The sequence below is a fragment of the Ixodes scapularis genome, unplaced genomic scaffold (genome assembly GCF_016920785.2).
Source record: "Ixodes scapularis isolate PalLabHiFi unplaced genomic scaffold, ASM1692078v2 PGA_scaffold13__105_contigs__length_92229423, whole genome shotgun sequence".
Taxonomy (NCBI): Eukaryota; Metazoa; Arthropoda; class Arachnida; order Ixodida; family Ixodidae; genus Ixodes; species Ixodes scapularis.
The window spans coordinates 37,349,025-37,366,810 of NW_024609839.1; the positions used below are offsets into that span (position 1 = coordinate 37,349,025).

The 17,786-nt window shown below is 47.8% G+C and overlaps 1 protein-coding gene across 1 annotated transcript in view; it reads left to right on the top strand.

Annotated features, from left to right (window-relative positions):
• The window catches only part of LOC115310032, a 49,054-nt gene extending 34,004 nt beyond the window's left edge, over positions 1-15,050 (top strand). Inside the window, exons 4-5 of the mRNA XM_040211974.1 lie at positions 10,401-10,782; positions 14,766-15,050. Of these exons, the coding sequence (XP_040067908.1) occupies positions 10,401-10,782; positions 14,766-15,050 (667 nt within the window). The remainder of the gene's footprint in view (positions 1-10,400; positions 10,783-14,765) is intronic.
• Positions 15,051-17,786: the final 2,736 nt, after the last annotated feature.

Genomic DNA, 17,786 nt, shown 5'->3' on the forward strand with positions numbered 1-17,786 from the left:
CCGATTTGTGAACCACTGACTGATTTTGTTGAAAACACTTTAAGGGAAGCTAAAGAGGTTCTCCAAAAAAAATGAGTTAGAGGTAAATTCTTCCGTATTTGTATCCTGCAAATTTGAATATGCACTATTTGCTCAAGAAGTATCACCCAACGCAAAGAAATATTTAAAAAATTCACTCGGCATGATGTCACGTCAAGAACTTTCACCTGGCCACCGAAGCTCAAGCACCATCTCTCGTGCAGTGTTCCGGCACATGTGACCAGCCTTGCCCAATGCAGCGCTTTTTTTATTCTCGTGAAATGGTGTGTCATCTGCTACAGACGCCTAGTTCCCGCTACGATCTTTCACACCTGACCTACATCCGCTAAATCTTTTATGAAAGTTTATAGGTGTATTAAACTTACGTCAAAACAAACAGGCGAGCGAAAATCGTGAGCATGAGGAGAATCGCACACAATTTGTCGACCACTCAAATAAGCTTGCAATAGCTGCAGAGATTCCGAGGATCCTTGTTGCGACGCTGCTGTCTCTCAGAAATTTCCTCCTAGCTTCTTACACCTCGGGAGGGCGGGGCTTCAGCGCTATGGTCAAAATGCTTTGATGGCTACTCCGGGCCTCAAATTGACAAATAATTTTAATATTCGTGATACTGGAGGCCATATGAAGATGATGCAAGTGTTTTTTAAAGGTACAAAACCGCTTTAGTTTCCCCTTAAGCAGGCATGTGCGAATAACGAATTTTATGTTTCAAGCGAATAAGAAGCTAATAGTGACTTGGGTCGAATAATTTCGAATCGCATATTGAATACTTGCTGTGCCTTTCTGATACTGCCATTGCGCTCAGCTTCCGCCATCTTGACAGTGTTGATGTCAAGATGGCGGAAAGTAGCTTAGCTTAATGGAAGCTAACGTAAGTTAGCTTGCAGTCGTGTGTAACTAGCTTAGCTAGCTACAAACAAGCTAAGCTACATGCTAACTTAGCTTAGCACTCTTACCTTAGTACACATTTTTCAAAACATTATAGTATTTGAGTGATGGATGAGTGTGAACGAGTATGAATAAAAAGTCATTTTAGATATGATATAAAGACTATCATACCTAAAACACCTAATATCAAGGGGCACACAGTAATCCACTGAAATGAGGTTAGACAAGAGTAATATTGAGTATGTTTTGTTCACGTTCTCAAGGATGTGCGTAAATTCTGCAGTTGTTAATCGAAGCAACAAATGAAGCTTGTCATTTAGTTCTCCTTGTCAACAGCATTTTTCCTGTAGAGATAGCTTTCTAGTGCACAAACTCAGCATGTGAGCAATGATTATACTTTGTAAAGGAAAATCTAGCTGGTTTCATTTAGGTTATTCTCAAGTATCTGCCTACCCACTGCCAAGGCTCAGTTAATTCTGATCTAAATTACTGAATGACTCTCGCTTCAAATAAATCAAGCCCTACATAAATATTGTAAGTAGATGAGAGATTTGTCAGTCCTCTTGCTATACCCAAATATTCGTTTTAAATCTTAGACTAAAGAAATGATGAGCAATGATGCACACTGCTTGACGGGACCTCAATTGTAGAGTAACACATATTCATGGTAAAAGCCAGTTTTTTTTTTTTGCCTTGAGGTAAGCACTTATATTGACCAGGAACATGAACAATCATTACGCTACATTACAATGTTTTCCTGAATTCGTCGCACACGCGCGTGACCTCTTCTTCTCTGGAGGTGTGCCTTCCACTCAATGCACAATCGCAGTGCCTGCGAAATACGCACAATCACGGTGTTTTCTCTGTAAGTGTCGCTTCTGCACAGCACACCGGTGCTCGTTAAGAAGCGCACTCAACCGCGCTAACTCGCTGCAATCGCGACTTTGCCAGCACTTAGAAACTGTGCACATCACCGAACGAACGGCACGCGGCCAACTCATCGCGAGTCCCAAGGGCAACTGATAAGAGCGCTAGAGCGATCTCGACATCACAGGACACAGGACACACACAATTGGTAGGTGAGATGATGACGTTTTATTCTAGTAGGGCCGCGCCAATCACGGGGTGCAGATTAGACCTACCTTCCACTACATTAATGGGACGCTTAGTACCTGGGAATAATGACTAGAATGACGTCACGTGAGAACTGTGTATAGCCATAGGCTGGGGATGGCAACATGTGGAGCATGTGCTGAGCTGTAAACAATGTTTAATTTTGGCCATTCGTGTGCAGAGATTAGTCATGAGCTGCCCAAATGTTTGCCGAGGTACTTATTGTCACGAACCCAAGTCAAGTGTTCATGCAGTGCTCGTATGGAATCCATAAGCCTCATTCGACCATCATCACCACAGGCTGCTCTCCTAGACACCGTCAGCATAATTACCTCCATGGTCGCATCAGCAAGGTTACAAAAATTGGGAGTGAAGGAAACACTCCCCCTCTAAACTTGAATTCACATCTCGACGCGTGCAAGATACTGAGGTCAAACTAGTGCTGTATGCCTGCGATGAGAGAATCCTTCCAACACAATATCAATAATCTACCCCTTCATACCACACTGCAACTAAGTGAAAAAGGAACCATGACACCAACTTATCATTTAAAAATAAATTGTGTAAAATACAAAAACACTTCAGTTACTATCAAGGATATTATATCTGCAAATAATCAACAGGGAGCTTTGAAGCATTTGAGTAGCCTGACAACAAACTTGCCTTCAAGCCGCCGCCCCAGAGTTCTTTCTAGACGACGGCCATGGGAAGCTCCCCTCCAGTAGCAAGTCGTAGCCCAAGCTGCCACATGCAAATCGCATCTGCAGCAACTTCTTCACCGTCTCATTAGACCACTTGGACCCCCTGTTGCTGGATCTCGATAGAGCTGCCAGTTGGTCCGCAGTGAAGAACTTGTGCAAGTGAGACCGGAATGTCGCTTCCCTTGTCTTTTGTAAGGCAGCCTGCCTCACCAAGCGATGATTCTCGTTCTCCAGCTGCTTGATCTTCCGGCTCATCTGAAGAAAGACATCTTCATTGAGCCTAGGTGGAACGGGTGATGGAGAAAGAGGCTGTAGGGTTCGCTCAGAGGTCTTGGCCGCTGGTTGCCACAAACACGGTACAAGAATTGGGTGTTGCCCACCTCATGAGATCACTCCAAGCAGTGCAAGAACCATGACACATACCCAGCTGGTGGAGGCCGCCGACACCAAGGTGTCGAGGGCAGCTGCGCTGGCCAGGCCGCGCTGGTTGTCACTAATCACCTGCAGCGAAGGGTGCGGTGGTATTGCTACACGGGGGTACAGAGGACCCTGGAAGATGCGTACGAAGCACGCCCCGCTGGTGGTGGGGAGCGGCTGCGTTAGCAGGCCGCCCTGCAGGGCCGCTCCAGAGGTCCTGGCTGCTGGTTGCTGCAAACACGGTATGAGAATCGGGTGATTCCCACCTCACAAGATCACTCCAAGCCGTGCAAGAACCACATACCCAGCTGGTGGAGTGTGCCGACACCAAGGTGCCGCGGGCAGCTGAGCTGGCCTGGCCGCGCTGGTTGTCACTGGTCACCTGCGGCGAAGAGCGTGGTGGTATTGCTACACGGGGGTACGCAGGACCCTGGAAGATGCTTACGAAGCACGCCCCGCTGGTGGTGGGGAGCGGCTGCGTCAGCAGGCCGACCTGCAGGGTCGCTCCGGAGGTCCTGGCCGCTGGTTGCTGCAAACACGGTACGAGAATCCTCGTTTTGCAGAAATATGGGTTCGAGAATAAATGGATTTGTCGCCACTTCTCTCTTCATGCTGGCCGAGCGGAGAGGGACGAAGACTTCTTTGTATTTACCTCGGGGTGAAAGATAATCCTCAAGGGGGACAAAAGTGGTTTTGGGGGAGCTCTATCTAAGTCACTGCGACACAATAAGCCAACGGGACGCGGTGGACGTGCCTGCGGCCAGGGAACTCTCGTCTTTTAGCCATGCACTCTCGAACCACTAATTCTGCAAATGGTCCATTGGGTGTTGCCCACCTCACGAGATCACTCCAAGCCATGCAAGAACCATGACAGATACTTAGCTGGTGAGGCTGTCATAACATTACAAGGCAGCTGAGAGTGATGAATGCCTCATGCATTAACTTAATAGAAGCAACAGAATATGAGTTATTGGGTTTTGACTTACATTTCCATGAGGCGGGGTTTTGTGCTGCGTCAGGCTGCAACACTGAATGATGGTGTCTCATGCACTCTTGCACAAGGACCACTCCGATTTAAAAAAAAAAAAGTCTCTGACATGGAACAGAGATGTCAACAGCCTACCAAGTCCACATTATTATAGGTCACCTGTGCCTCTTTTAAATCATATCAGTAAAAACATCTTAACACAAGATAAATTATTGCTTTTAATTCACTCTCATAATCTAGGTAAATACCAAAAGAACAAAAATCTCACTTATCCTCGTTACACGCACTCACTTGACTTTCAGAATGCAGAAACAAGTTCGGAACAGCTGTGGCTTTTAGCCTCCTCCAGCCGTCAGAGCACCTCGTCTGGAACTGGGAGGGCTCGAAGTGGTCCTGCAGCGAATAACGTTTTGGTAGACGTCAAAACTGTGTATTCAGCCGCTCGCGTCACAGTACAGTTATTCCGCTGACGAGAGGCTCACGCTTTCAAAATACGCGATCTTACAAATCCATCATCGCACGACCGCCACAGGCCTGAACCACTCGTCTTTCTGCGGTAAAGCGAAAGCGCACAGGACGCTTCCACGGCAGTAGAGAATGATCACAAAATACACGGTTTTGTCACAGTGCACTCGCGTCACTGTGCTCGCGTCACAATATTAACAATGAACAATACCCCACCTCGCAAAGGTACGTTCTGTCGGGAGGTTTCCACCCCGCGCCACGCTTGATTCCTGAAAGCCACAGTTTCCGTCTCTTCGGGGATTTCGGCAGCTTGAACAAGCGAATTCCTCTGGAAGCTCTGTTCCGGCACTTCAGAGCACAACAACGACCCATTTTTCAAACAAGACCGGAACGGCGGAACTCCCGCGGCTACACAAACTTCTGTTTACGTTATTTCAACGCACGTGTCCGCGTGCGCATTCGTTTATTCTACCATTAAAGAAGGCTATGACGAAAAGCTCACATGCACCAAGTTTTCAGTCACCAAGCGTTAACTTTTTTAACTCTAGCGACGCTAAAATGAAATTACCGAACCCTGCTTTACTTTTGAGGCTCACGACCACCGCTAGGGGAGGTTTTGCGGCTTGTGATTGGCCACGAGCGGCCTGTCAATCAACTATTCGACCAATAGATTTTCGCCCCATTGATACCAATGAATGGCCAAACTCTCCCAATATACGGCTCTGGTTCACTCTCTTGACGTCATTACCATGCGAACAACAAGTTCGATGGTGTTCGTAATGAGCATGGTGGAAGCTTGTAATCATCGCGATCTGAAACCAACACTCCCAACACCATCAAAATTAAAAAAAACAAATCTTGCATTACTTACAGTTCTGTCGACGCTTTCGATCGCGCACATCGCCAATAGACCTTTTTCTAAATTACCCAGGCATCGAGGAGAACGCTGGAAGTGTGAAGCGTGTTTCACATGCAGCGGTTTGGGCCCTAGGGCGGCGCGATTTCTGCCGTCGCGGCGCTCTGGGCAGCCGCAGCGATTGAGCGGCACGAGCGCCGCGACAGCAGAAATCACGCCATTCTAGGGCCAAAATCGCTGCATGTGAAAACGCTTAATTCTATGGACCGCGCGCGCTGGCTTTCCTCTTATAAAAGATTCGAAGTAAATAATCATAATAAGGCTTTGACGGACGCACGTGCAAGGCAGTATTTATTTTAGTCTTTTTTTTTTGCTTTAGAACGATTACCAGTGCAGACGCCAACACGTGCATCGCGTGTAACTACACCCGTAGCATGCACCTCGGTGCTTGGGAAATTTAGAAAGAGGTCTAGTTGGGACGCTGTCTGCTTTTTAGTGCTAGCAATACCAGGCCTATTGGGCAGGAGATCGAACTATACACTCTTAGAAAAGAGGGTATGGATAGTCCTCCCTTAGGGGAGGAACTGTCTTGTAACCTATGTTCCTTTAGAAAGGGAGAAACTTTCGTCCCTGAAGCAGGGGAGCAAAGTTCCTCCGTCGCTTGCATCTCAATATGGCGGCCCCGAATCGAGCAAATCGAGCCCAATAAGGCTCGACGAGGACGCTACGTCTCTTGTACGGATGAGAGCAGAAGAAAATAAAAACGTAACACGAGCTTTCCGCAAACTGTGTTTATTTCAGAAGCCAGATTCCCCCTACAGGTACAGAAACTTGCGTTTCGAAATTAGTCACTCAGTTTTCTCGTCGACAGCACTGCGATGTTAAACGGAGACAACCGATTCCCAGTTACTTCGCGCACTTTACGTCTTACCTTTGGTGTTCCTCGAGTCACAATTCCTCCGTGAACCGCACATCACGGAGAAGGGCAAACTCAATCCGCGAAACCAAAAGCCGCTCTCGAAAGAACAAACTCGAAGCCGCTGTTTATCGCGTAGCGTGAAAGATTAAATCGCTAGTCACCAGATGGCGGGGCCAAGCAGAGTAATTGCAAGTAGCTAGGCTAGGTGGCGTTAGGTACCGCCCAATTCATGTTCTACAAAAAATAATTTGCTTCCCTCTGGCCACTACTCCGCTTGTGGATCCTCAACTATACTTACATTACGCTTATTACTAGCATCAGGTGAACACACATTGAGCACATACACGGCACACACAAACATCAGTACAACGGAACACCACACTAATCCGAACACTACACCCGTGCTCCGCGTTTCCGTCTTTTATACTGGTCGTTTTGAACGTACGGAACTTTTCGGTGACTCCCTCAGCAATAAAAAATATTCCCAGCATGCTCATTTTTTCCCAGCAATGTCATACGTCTGAGAGTATTTTCAATGGCTTAGGGGATGAATCTCTTATTAAAAAGCAAACGCTCGATCATGCCGTAATTACTCGAAAGCCAATAAATCAAGCCTCTCCAATGTGGTTCGAAGCCACGAGTTTGTTTCCCCACACGACACGTCGTAGCCTTTATTTCTATTGGTTTTTCTATTTGTGCTGTTTGGGCAAAGCTGCAATTACCGTCTTGAATTAATCTCTGTAGAGCGGATATTCACTCAGCTGGAAGTGATGCTTCACGGGCTGAGAAATCGCTTTTCGATCAACTTGAATTCAGTCAAAGCCGCGACTTGCGGCAGGTACGGAGCTACGCCGTGGCGAGCACGAAAACTTCTAGCTCTCATCCCAGCGCGCCACTTGGAGGGCAGTTCCTCCAGGAACCGTAGTATATTTAAACAGCAAAATAAAGGGTAGCTTTTTTTATTTTTGATTTTACCTACTATTGTGTTTTAATGCCGAGATTCCATACTGTAAATATACGTACTTTCCGTCACGATTTCGTACTGTTCAGTCCTTGCCTCAGAGCTCAATCGCTCTCGGGGACAAGACAATTCCGACAGTCACATTGGCCACTGTACGATAGCAATAGGTGCTTCTACTGTTCAGGCCAGCGTTCCAACATGACTATCCGCACGTTGATCGATTGCACGTAATCCCTCAAGTGGTATTAAACTCTTTAATGTAAAGCGGAATGGTCAACCTGCGACACTAAGCCCCCTCCTATCACGGCCTGACCAACGGCATCAATGCCAGACAGTTTACGATCTCATCTTGTTGTTACACCACTGATACGCGAACACACGGTCACTTCGGTGATAATTCCAGTCTTCTGTCCACAACCCACAACACTGCCATCGCGATGTTGCAGCTATGTTGCTGACATGCACAAACACAGAACCACGTTGAACGCCGGTTGCACTCGGCATTGGAAAACAGAACCGAACTCAGCACGGAAGGCACCCAGGCAGCCGGCAGCAAACCCTGCCTGTCTTGGACGCAGTTCCTGCGGTTTCCATAACGTCGAAAACGTCGACACAGTTCCGCGTGGTTTCGCTACTGCAGTTCCGCGCCGCGCGAGTCCCGCAATCCGGAGACGGCCATCCCCCAGTGTACGTGGCACTGCTGGCACTGCTCCGGAACTTCGCTGTTTCTAGCGGCTTCGTTTGCTCGTTTGATAAAATTAATGAGAAAAACGTCAATGCAACCGAAATGTTCTGCATGTTTGGACTAGAAGACGGAATTACAGGCGGCCTTCGCTGCCGCTGTAGCTCAATCAACTCAACAGCTATTTATTAAACAACGTGCGCGACCTGCTCGAAAAACGAAACCGAAAGAAGACGAGTCGGGAGGGCGAAAGCTTTCTCCCGTCTGCCTGGAGAGGGAGAAAGACGTTTCGTTCCTCCCCTTTTCTAGTGTCCGCTTGGGGGCGCGTCAGTAGAAGGGAGGAAGACGCGCCGTTGCTACTTTTTTCCTCCATTTGTTCTTAGAGGGTAGGGGGAGCTTTATCGAGTTTGTTGTCCCCACAGCCCGGTGTTTACTAACACAGAAAAACAAAAAAATTGAACCTCGCCATGCACGGTCTGGACACGAGCGCTTCACTCTTACCAGTGCTTTGGTTGCACGAGTAGTGGCCTTCGAATCCTCACCATCGATATCGCTGATCGAATATAAACAAGAAAATTTGGTTTGTTGTACCCACAGCTGAAGCGTGCCGCCAGAGGCGTGACTGTTCGATCTCCTCCCCAATTGAGTCAAGGCACTCTACTTTCCAAAGACGTTGCCATGCCGACAATTATCGCGTTCATTTAGGCTTAAGAATGGCCAGAATCGAAAGACTATCTAAAAAATCCTGCGATGTCATTGCTCATGCTTTGCAATTTAAGTTAGTTAGGGCAAAGCGAAAGCCTCCTGCACCATTCGTTGCTGACTAACACGCCCGATATTGCAGCTACAACGACGTATTAGTTCCGAAGCGAGCAGCGCTCACTCACCGGGGCACCGCCATGTGCCCCCGCATCCCTACCGAGCCCCCAGTCGCGTGATTTTAAAATCCCACTCCTATGTACTGCGGCTAACTTTAACCGCGGTGAGCGCTTCGAGCAAACGGCCCTGGTGATGGCATATGTGGATTTATGAATTGCCTCTGGATTAGGTTGTTTCCGGCGTGTGATGGAGGGTGATGGTAACTGGTGATTGGCGGTAGGGTGCAATAGCACAGCGAAGGAGATCAACGGAGTGAAATCTTTTTGGTATCCGACAACTTTCTAGGACGCAAGTGAATCCGAGCAGTCCGACGCAAACGCTGGCTCTTGGCGTTCGCGTCTTGCCAGAAAACAGTTCGCAGCTTGTTAGCGCATCAAACCTTCCATGCCATTCTGCATCAAAGCGACCATTGGTCCACACGTAGGCGGATTGTGAAAGCAGCCCACACGGGGAGGTGTCCTTGGAGGAGATGCCGCCGGATCAAGTGCGAAGGGCGAATCGTCTGATATCTGGAGCTAAAAAGCTTTAAAACTTTGGTGGTAATTGTTTGCTTGATGTATCGTAGTTTATTATTTCACGATGACGCTGGACAAAAAAACAGGCTCAAGCTACACATGTGCTAATGGGTATACATCTGACATCCGTTATCAAAAAGACGGGGAACCAGGAAAGTTGGAGGTTAGTTTCGGTTTCGCTTCTGACGTAGTTCTACGATTAAAAATTATTTAAATACTTTTGGGAGAAATTTACTTGATGCTCTAGGCTCAGCTTCTCGCGCTCTTTAAGGGGTATTCACACGAGGGAGAAATCCCGGGGATTTCTCCCCGGCACGCGCGCATCACGAGATGAAAACGCGAGGCTTTTGCACATTGCAAAGCCTGACGTTTTCGTCGTGGGATGCGCGTGCCGGGGACAAATCCCCGGGATTTCTCCCTCGTGCGAATGCCCCTTAACACGTCTAGTTGAAAACGTTCAAATTGACGCCGCAGCTCTCCTTTAAAAATTGACATGTGCAGCCCAGAATGCATAGTGCTACAGACTGCAATGAAACATATTAATACGTGTCGCCATTCCTGCTGCGATAAGTACACCAGTGTCAGGTTGTCCACCCCTATAGACGCTTTGCAGCAGCTGTGCATGGACGCCGCCATAACTGACCTTCAGTTTTTGTTTCCTCTTATTCCGTTTACTTCACTTCATCATTACCATAGTAGGCCAGGCTATTGCCATATTAGACTCAACTGTATTATTTTCTAAAGCATCGGCCTTTGTAGAGGATCGTCAACTACCTTTTCAGTTGCTCGGCATCTCGGTAAGACAAGAGAAGGTCACCAATGACGGCTGTAATTTGGCGCGTGTGTAAAGCGTCTATATTGCGAGCGATATTCCGAAATCTGCACGTTCATCGATAAACGGTTTATTGGTTTCTTCATTGTTTTTAAAATGTATATTAGATATATCTGACGATATATTCTTTTCTTTTTTATGCCAGATTTTATATACAAGTCGAAGGGGGCAAGGTAACAATGAGTGATCCAAAAATAGCTCCCGGTAACCGCAGCCTTCTCTACGCTAACCTCTATGACAACGAATCGAATGCTACCCAAACATACACCGTCACGCATACTACCATTCGCAAAGAAAAAACATCTTTAAAAGTAAGCAACGGATTCACCCTCGGCATTGAAACTTCGGGAGGTGTGTCACTAAAAGAGGTGTTTGGACTGGGTGGCACCTTCGGCGCTAAATACAACTCGGACAACACCACGACCGACAGTCAGACGAAACTGAAGACGTTTGCGGTGGCCACAGGAGTCAACGTTCCCTCCGGAAGGACTGTTCAAGTGGAGTGGTACGCCACCCCCGCTCAAAGCGTACGTAATTCCTTAACCAGGGCGCAGCAGTCAGCTTTGTGTTCACTGGAGCGATTTGCACATTAGAGCGACCATGTGGGCGCTGTTGTGTGACTAATCCTTACCATCGATAACCAACCACGCACTCAAATCGCTTAAACCCTTAAGGGTGCAAATCAACATGTCCCTGGGCTAGCACACTAAAGCCGTGGTAATACTGCTTATGCATCACACAAAAGGTAGTCTGTATACAAAATGGAACGCGAGTTACAGCGAGATCCGTGCTTCGAATGCCGCATGGAAACGAGTAAAAGGAGAAACAAGCAGAAACAAAATAAAAGAAAAGAAAACCTTTCGCACCACGCGTCTGCGTTCGATACGCTTGGCGCCCGGCAATCGAACCACAGATATTGCGGTGTCCTGCGTTCGCAGTCTGTCTTTTGTTTGATGTATGATGCCTGAGTTCCAGTACGGCGACAAGCCTCCAACACATGCAGCGTGCTCGCGATGACAGTAGGCAGGCGTTTAGTTGTTCGGTGCTCGTGAAGTAAGCACGAGTGATTGCATGCCTGCCCAAAATACCCTCATGTGCATGATGCTCGTGATTGAGCATGGCCTTCGTTATTCTACAAAGCCTGTCAAATTTCGAAAGAATCTGGTTTGAGGCGTGTCGCTGTCGGTTGTATCTCTTTGTCGCTCTAGTGTGACTCGGGCATGAGCAGTGTGATCCCGGCTTTAGGGCGGGATGTGAACGAACATCCTAAAGACGGAGTGTTGGCGAGAAGGAAGCACCACATGCTGTACTCACGTGCGCAGAAACAACAAATGCAAATGCAACAAATTACGCACGGTATTGCAATCACGACCCTTTTTACTGCTCTAGCTCCGTATGCATACTCGGCAATTTAAAGACACTCATCCACGGGTGACTGTCTCCGCAATTACGGAGGCCACACGTCTGTTGTTTTGCTGTCTTCCACGTAGAGCATAATATGTCTAAGCTCAAGGAAGATATCTCTAAGAAAAGATCATTGATACAGCGGAACATTAATCGACAAAGCCGCTAACTTAGCGACTTATTCAACAGCTTGTTGTTAGTGCAGCAAACATCCTTAATAAATGAAGTGTGTTCTCACCTTATCGTAGCAGCCTTCTCCACTATCTTCCTAAACCCTTCAAAGTTGAATGGTGTTCCATGCAACAGCACCTTATTTTACAACCGAAAAGGGTGAATTACTCAAACTAAATGTGTTGAAAAGGTTTCGCCGTGATTGGGGGGTGGGGGGGTAAGTCTATGGAACTCAATGTTTTGCCATTAAGGGTGCAAAATTTCTTGGTGCAGATGTTTATACATTTTCACTCTGCATTCAAACGTAGCGCAAGCCGCCCAGCCTTTTCGATCGATCGATCAACCACCGCATCTATCAGTTAATCAAAAATTATTCTAATATACAATTCATTAGCTAATAAATAAATACTTTTTATATTACATCACGCACCGACCAGACAAACTTATTTTTCTGAGAGCCATATATGAGCCGAGTTCGACCAATTATTTAGATAACTGGAACACAAATAAAAGAACACAGTTGGCCGGACGCGGATTGGTTGTGTTCACCTGGCCAATCGCAAGCCGTGAATAACCCCCTAGCTGTGTTAGTGAGTGACACGCGTAAACGCCACTTGGTTGGGAGGATTGTGCTCTACTCCGTTCACCTTTTAAGCTGACACTGCAGCCAATGCCACAAGCACGAGAGTTCGAGGTTGCGGATTTAAAGCGTTCTTCCGCAGAACGAGCACTCGGGCAAGAAATGCACATCTCAAAGCCCGGAGTGCGGGCTAGCCCGCGCTTGTAGCTTTTGTGGCAGTCTCCGCTTAAGGGTGAACGGAGTAAAGGGGATATTCACTAGACGCCATATTTGACGGCGATGTTTAGAGCGCATGCTCAAAACGAGCTCGCATCAATAGGCTGCTAAGACCGGCAATCTTGGTGGTGCGGAATGCACGTGGCAAAAGAACTGTGGAAGCCGGCCGTGTGCGCTCAGCAGTCGCGCACACAGCTCTAGCCGCCAAAGAATACTCCGGGAGTATTCACTGGCGGCCATAGCTGTGTGCGCGAATGCTGAGTGCGTGCTGACGGCGAGCTTCCACAGTTCTTTTGTAACGTGCATTCCACACCATGAAGAGTGCCGGTCTTAGGAGCCTATTGATGCGAGCTCGTTCTGAGCATGCGCACTAAACAGCACCCACAAATATGGCGTCCAGTGAATACTCCCTACAGACGATTGCAACCAGGGCATCTGGCAGCCGCCATCGCTCAGCTCGTGCTGTCAAGTGCGTGCATTTAGAGGCTCGCGAATGCTACGTTCACGCGCACGCTGCACATCCTTGCCCGTACGGGGCCCAAGTGAAGCGCTATGCTTACAGCTCGGAGCTTGTGGAGCGAAAGCTCGCGCTGCAGAACTTGGAGATCCGCCCGTTTCAATCTGCATGAGCATAGTAGTTTCGTGCCGTCCTGTTACAGTGTACTATAAGACGGGATAGTGTTTGGACCGCCAGGACAAGGCAAGGAGAGCTCGTGAGGCTGCACGTGCAGACAACAATCGTGGCGCTGCACTCGACAGGGCAGCAGAGACAGCACGAAGTCGCTGCAGTCCGCACGTGCCGCCGCACGTGCGCGTGCACGCGGTGCATGTGCACAACGACCATCACACTGACCTTACTGCCGATGCGCCGGTATTGACATCTATTGCGATCTACTCCACACGCCTCACGCGAACCGCTCCGGCTCTCGTATTCTAGTACACTGTAGTCGTCCATCGTTACTGCGTGATGTACATACTTCAAACACACCAGGCTAGCAGCCTTACTGGGCTGGCTAACTTTGTCATCTACAGTCTAAAAAATAGGTGGTGTACAGAGGTACTCCTTTTGTCCCATATGTGACTTCCCAAAACTACATTTCGATCTTCTGTCCACTGATGTCAAGCTGGCAAAACCGACTTTCGCAAGCGGCTTGATAGCTGTTGGACATAACGTACTAAATAGCTACGATGCGTATCAAAGACTACAAAAAAAAAGTACTGAGGTTTTGCAGCAGGACCAAGAAAACCTTGATTGTCTTAATGTAGCCTTTAATGAGTACATTAGCTATTTTAATAAGTTGGGTTGCTCGACTATCAAGCAGCTTGTAAACGTTGGTATCGCCGGCTCGACGTCAGTGGACAGAACGACGAAATGTAATTTTGGGGACTTACATATGGGACAAGGGGAGTACTTCTTTACACCCTCTATTTCTTTGACTGTACAGCGTAAACCAGTATTGCCGTAATTCAAAGACACACCGAAGTTACGCTCTATAAACACGAACGTCAAATCTGATTTTGCCGCTCGGTTGCTTCATTTCATCTTCGCTGCAGTTCCAATGGTTTTTCATTTTTGCTGACTGAAAAAACGACGAACGAGATGTCGCAATCAAGGACGTGTTTAAAGCTGATATGAACGAAAGCGGCGTGCGCATAGCCCTCTCCATGTTAAACGAGCATACAATTTTATTTGTATACGGTCGCATAACATAATAAAGTGCATCGTTAGTGCACTGCATATGTTTTAACAATAGTTCGAATGCCTTCATTGAAGCAATTATTTGAAACCTAAAGAAATAAAGTCGCACACTTGACTTACGTCTGTTGCATAAAATAAAAAGCACTGCGTGCGCGCGACTGCCACACTGTATACATTTCTTGCACGTGACACCATCGCGCCGTGCTGGTGGTCATTCGTACTTGTTATTGCCAGGCAAAACACTTCCTGTAGTGCTAAACGTTTGCCATAAAACGTACGCGCTTAGCAGCGAGACCGCCTTAATGGCGGTTGATGTGATATCATTGCAGCCTATAGAAAAAGGATAGGCTTGCCGAGAAATACAGACCTTTTAAAAGGGTGCATTTAATTGCTTACGGAAGCTTTTATCGACTCTGAGAACTTCTTCTTGACCTTTTTAGGATATCGATTGGACCTGCGATTTGACCATCAGCGGATACTTTGCTATGGGGCTCAAGAAACCGTTTCAAGACACCTCCGTGCTCATCATGCCGGCGTATTACCTCGCCTTTGCCAACAAGGACCTGGAAATACTAGGCCCTAGGCAAGCACGCTTCGTGGCTTCTGGTGTGTTCACAAAGGTGTCCGTGCCGGAATCTGACATCTACACGAATGATGTGACGGACACGCTGAAGAAAAAAACGGTGATAGTTTCTGGAAGGTCACGGGTCGCTGGTGAATTTTAAAGAAGAGTCTGGCGAGATCAATGACCTTTCCTTTGACAAATTAAAGGTGAATTGAAGCAAACTTATGTCGCTTTTTATGTTGTAAACGTCGACGATGTTATGGCAACTGCACAGAGACGCCAGTTTTTGCTCGAAAAGACATTTAAACATTGGTTAAAAAAAAAGTCGATTCTTAAATTGCACTTGGTTGGTGTTCCTCAAGCTAATTAGAATGTCGTTATGCCAATTGTGGGAGCCACTGGCTTCCGAGCAGACATAAACCGCGGACGCGACGGCCGGAGTCTGGCGCCTGGCGTTCCCCATCGTCCTGAGGAGAGTTCGTCACCCCTTCTGGCCTACACTGTCGCGCTCCTCCGCGCGGCTCCCGTTTCGGGCCCGGGGGACTGTCGGGCGTTCCCTCCACTAAGTGGACGGTCGTCTGTAGCTGGATTGAGCTCCTGGGATGGGTTGAGTCGTGGCGTGAGCTCGTCCGACCTCCGAGGACTCCGGCTACGGTTCCCCTAGCTCAGGTCGGCGAGCGCGGCGGGTGCTTGTATCCGTGGCTGGCTTCACAGCACTTCCTTGTTGGCGACCCTTGCTTATAAGGTATGTTGGACACCGGGATCATTGTTGTTGGCACAGCGGTGGTGAACCGGGCGTGGCGACCGCCCTTGCTGGTAGCCGTCGGGTCCTGCATGGGGTTCCCAATGAGCACGGGGCCCTGAACGTAAAGGTATGTGGTCCCCACCCAAAAGACTCATGCAAAAAATTCCCGCACGCAACACTTCGCACGTAGCATTATGGAACGTCTTTGATCGCGGGGAGGAGGGACATGGTTTCAGTTTCGATTGCCACATTGACGAAGAAGTGCATCTCAGCACTGCATAAAAATAAAGTCCGCACTCGCTGGCATTTCACTGAACCATCTTTGTGAGAGCCCCCCGTTGAAACACAGACCTTCAGCGGCCGTAGGGACATGTCATGGCTTCGGGGGAATATGATTACGGGCGGCCGCCTCGCACACCTTTCTGGCGACCTGGCTTCCACTCCACAGTGCAGCTTCTCTCTCCCTGCTAAAGGATCGTTTAAGGAGCCTAGCACATTGAGGAGACGATAGAACATAGTACCCGGCCGAGTATACTTATGATGAAAATAATCCCTGAAGAAGGGGAACAAGGGGGACAAAGGACAAACATAAATCTTTGTCCCCCTTGTTCCCCTTCTCCAGGGATTATTTTCATCATTATTGTCCAGCTCGCTTGCACCTTTGCATTTAATTGCATTATAATCATAACATTAAATTGCAAGCTTCACCCTTGTTGGTGTACGACTGGTGGCGGCTGATAAAACCCGTTTGCTCTACTAACGTCTAACCCCTGGTTAGCTCTGTTGGTAGAGCGCTCCACTTGTAATGGAGAGGTCCCGGGTTCAATACCCGGACCAGGCGGATTTTTTCGGTCGCGCACCAGTCACCTAGCTGTGTTTGAAGATTTATGTTTGTCCTTTGTCCCCCTTGTTCCCCTTCTCCAGGGATTATTTTCATCATTATTGTCCAGCTCGCTTGCACCTTTGCATTTAATTGCATTATAATCATAACATTAAATTGCAAGCTTCACCCTTGTTGGTGTACGACTGGTGGCGGCTGATAAAACCCGTTTGCTCTACTAACGTCTAACCCCTGGTTAGCTCTGTTGGTAGAGCCCTCCACTTGTAATGGAGAGGTTCCGAGTTCAATACCCGGACCAGGCGGATTTTTTCGGTCGCGCACCAGTCACCTAGCTGTGTTTGAAGATTTATGTTTGTCCTTTGTCCCCCTTGTTCCCCTTTTCCAGGGATTATTTTCATCATTATTGTCCAGCTCGCTTGCACCTTTGCATTTAATTGCATATAATCATAACATTAAATTGCAAGCTTCGCCCTTGTTGGTGTGCGACTGGTGGCAGCTGATAAAACCCGTTTGCTCGACTAACGTCTAACCCCTGGTTAGCTCAGTTGGTAGAGCGCTCCACTTGTAATGGAGAGGTTCCGAGTTCAATACCCGGACCAGGCGGATTTTTTCGGTCGCGCACCAGTCACCTAGCTGTGTTTGAAGATTTATGTTTGTCCTTTGTCCCCCTTGTTCCCCTTCTCCAGGGATTATTTTCATCATTATTGTCCAGCTCGCTTGCACCTTTGCATTTAATTGCATTATAATCATAACATTAAATTGCAAGCTTCACCCTTGTTGGTGTACGACTGGTGGCGGCTGATAAAACCCGTTTGCTCTACTAACGTCTAACCCCTGGTTAGCTCAGTTGGTAGAGCGCTCCACTTGTAATGGAGAGGTTCCGAGTTCAATACCCGGACCAGGCGGATTTTTTCGGTCGCGCACCAGTCACCTAGCTGTGTTTGAAGATTTATGTTTGTCCTTTGTCCTCCTTGTTCCCCTTCTCCAGGGATTATTTTCATCATTATTGTCCAGCTCGCTTGCACCTTTGCATTTAATTGCATTATAATCATAACATTAAATTGCAAGCTTCACCCTTGTTGGTGTACGACTGGTGGCGGCTGATAAAACCCGTTTGCTCTACTAACGTCTAACCCCTGGTTAGCTCTGTTGGTAGAGCGCTCCACTTGTAATGGAGAGGTCCCGGGTTCAATACCCGGACCAGGCGGATTTTTTCGGTCGCGCACCAGTCACCTAGCTGTGTTTGAAGATTTATGTTTGTCCTTTGTCCCCCTTGTTCCCCTTCTCCAGGGATTATTTTCATCATTATT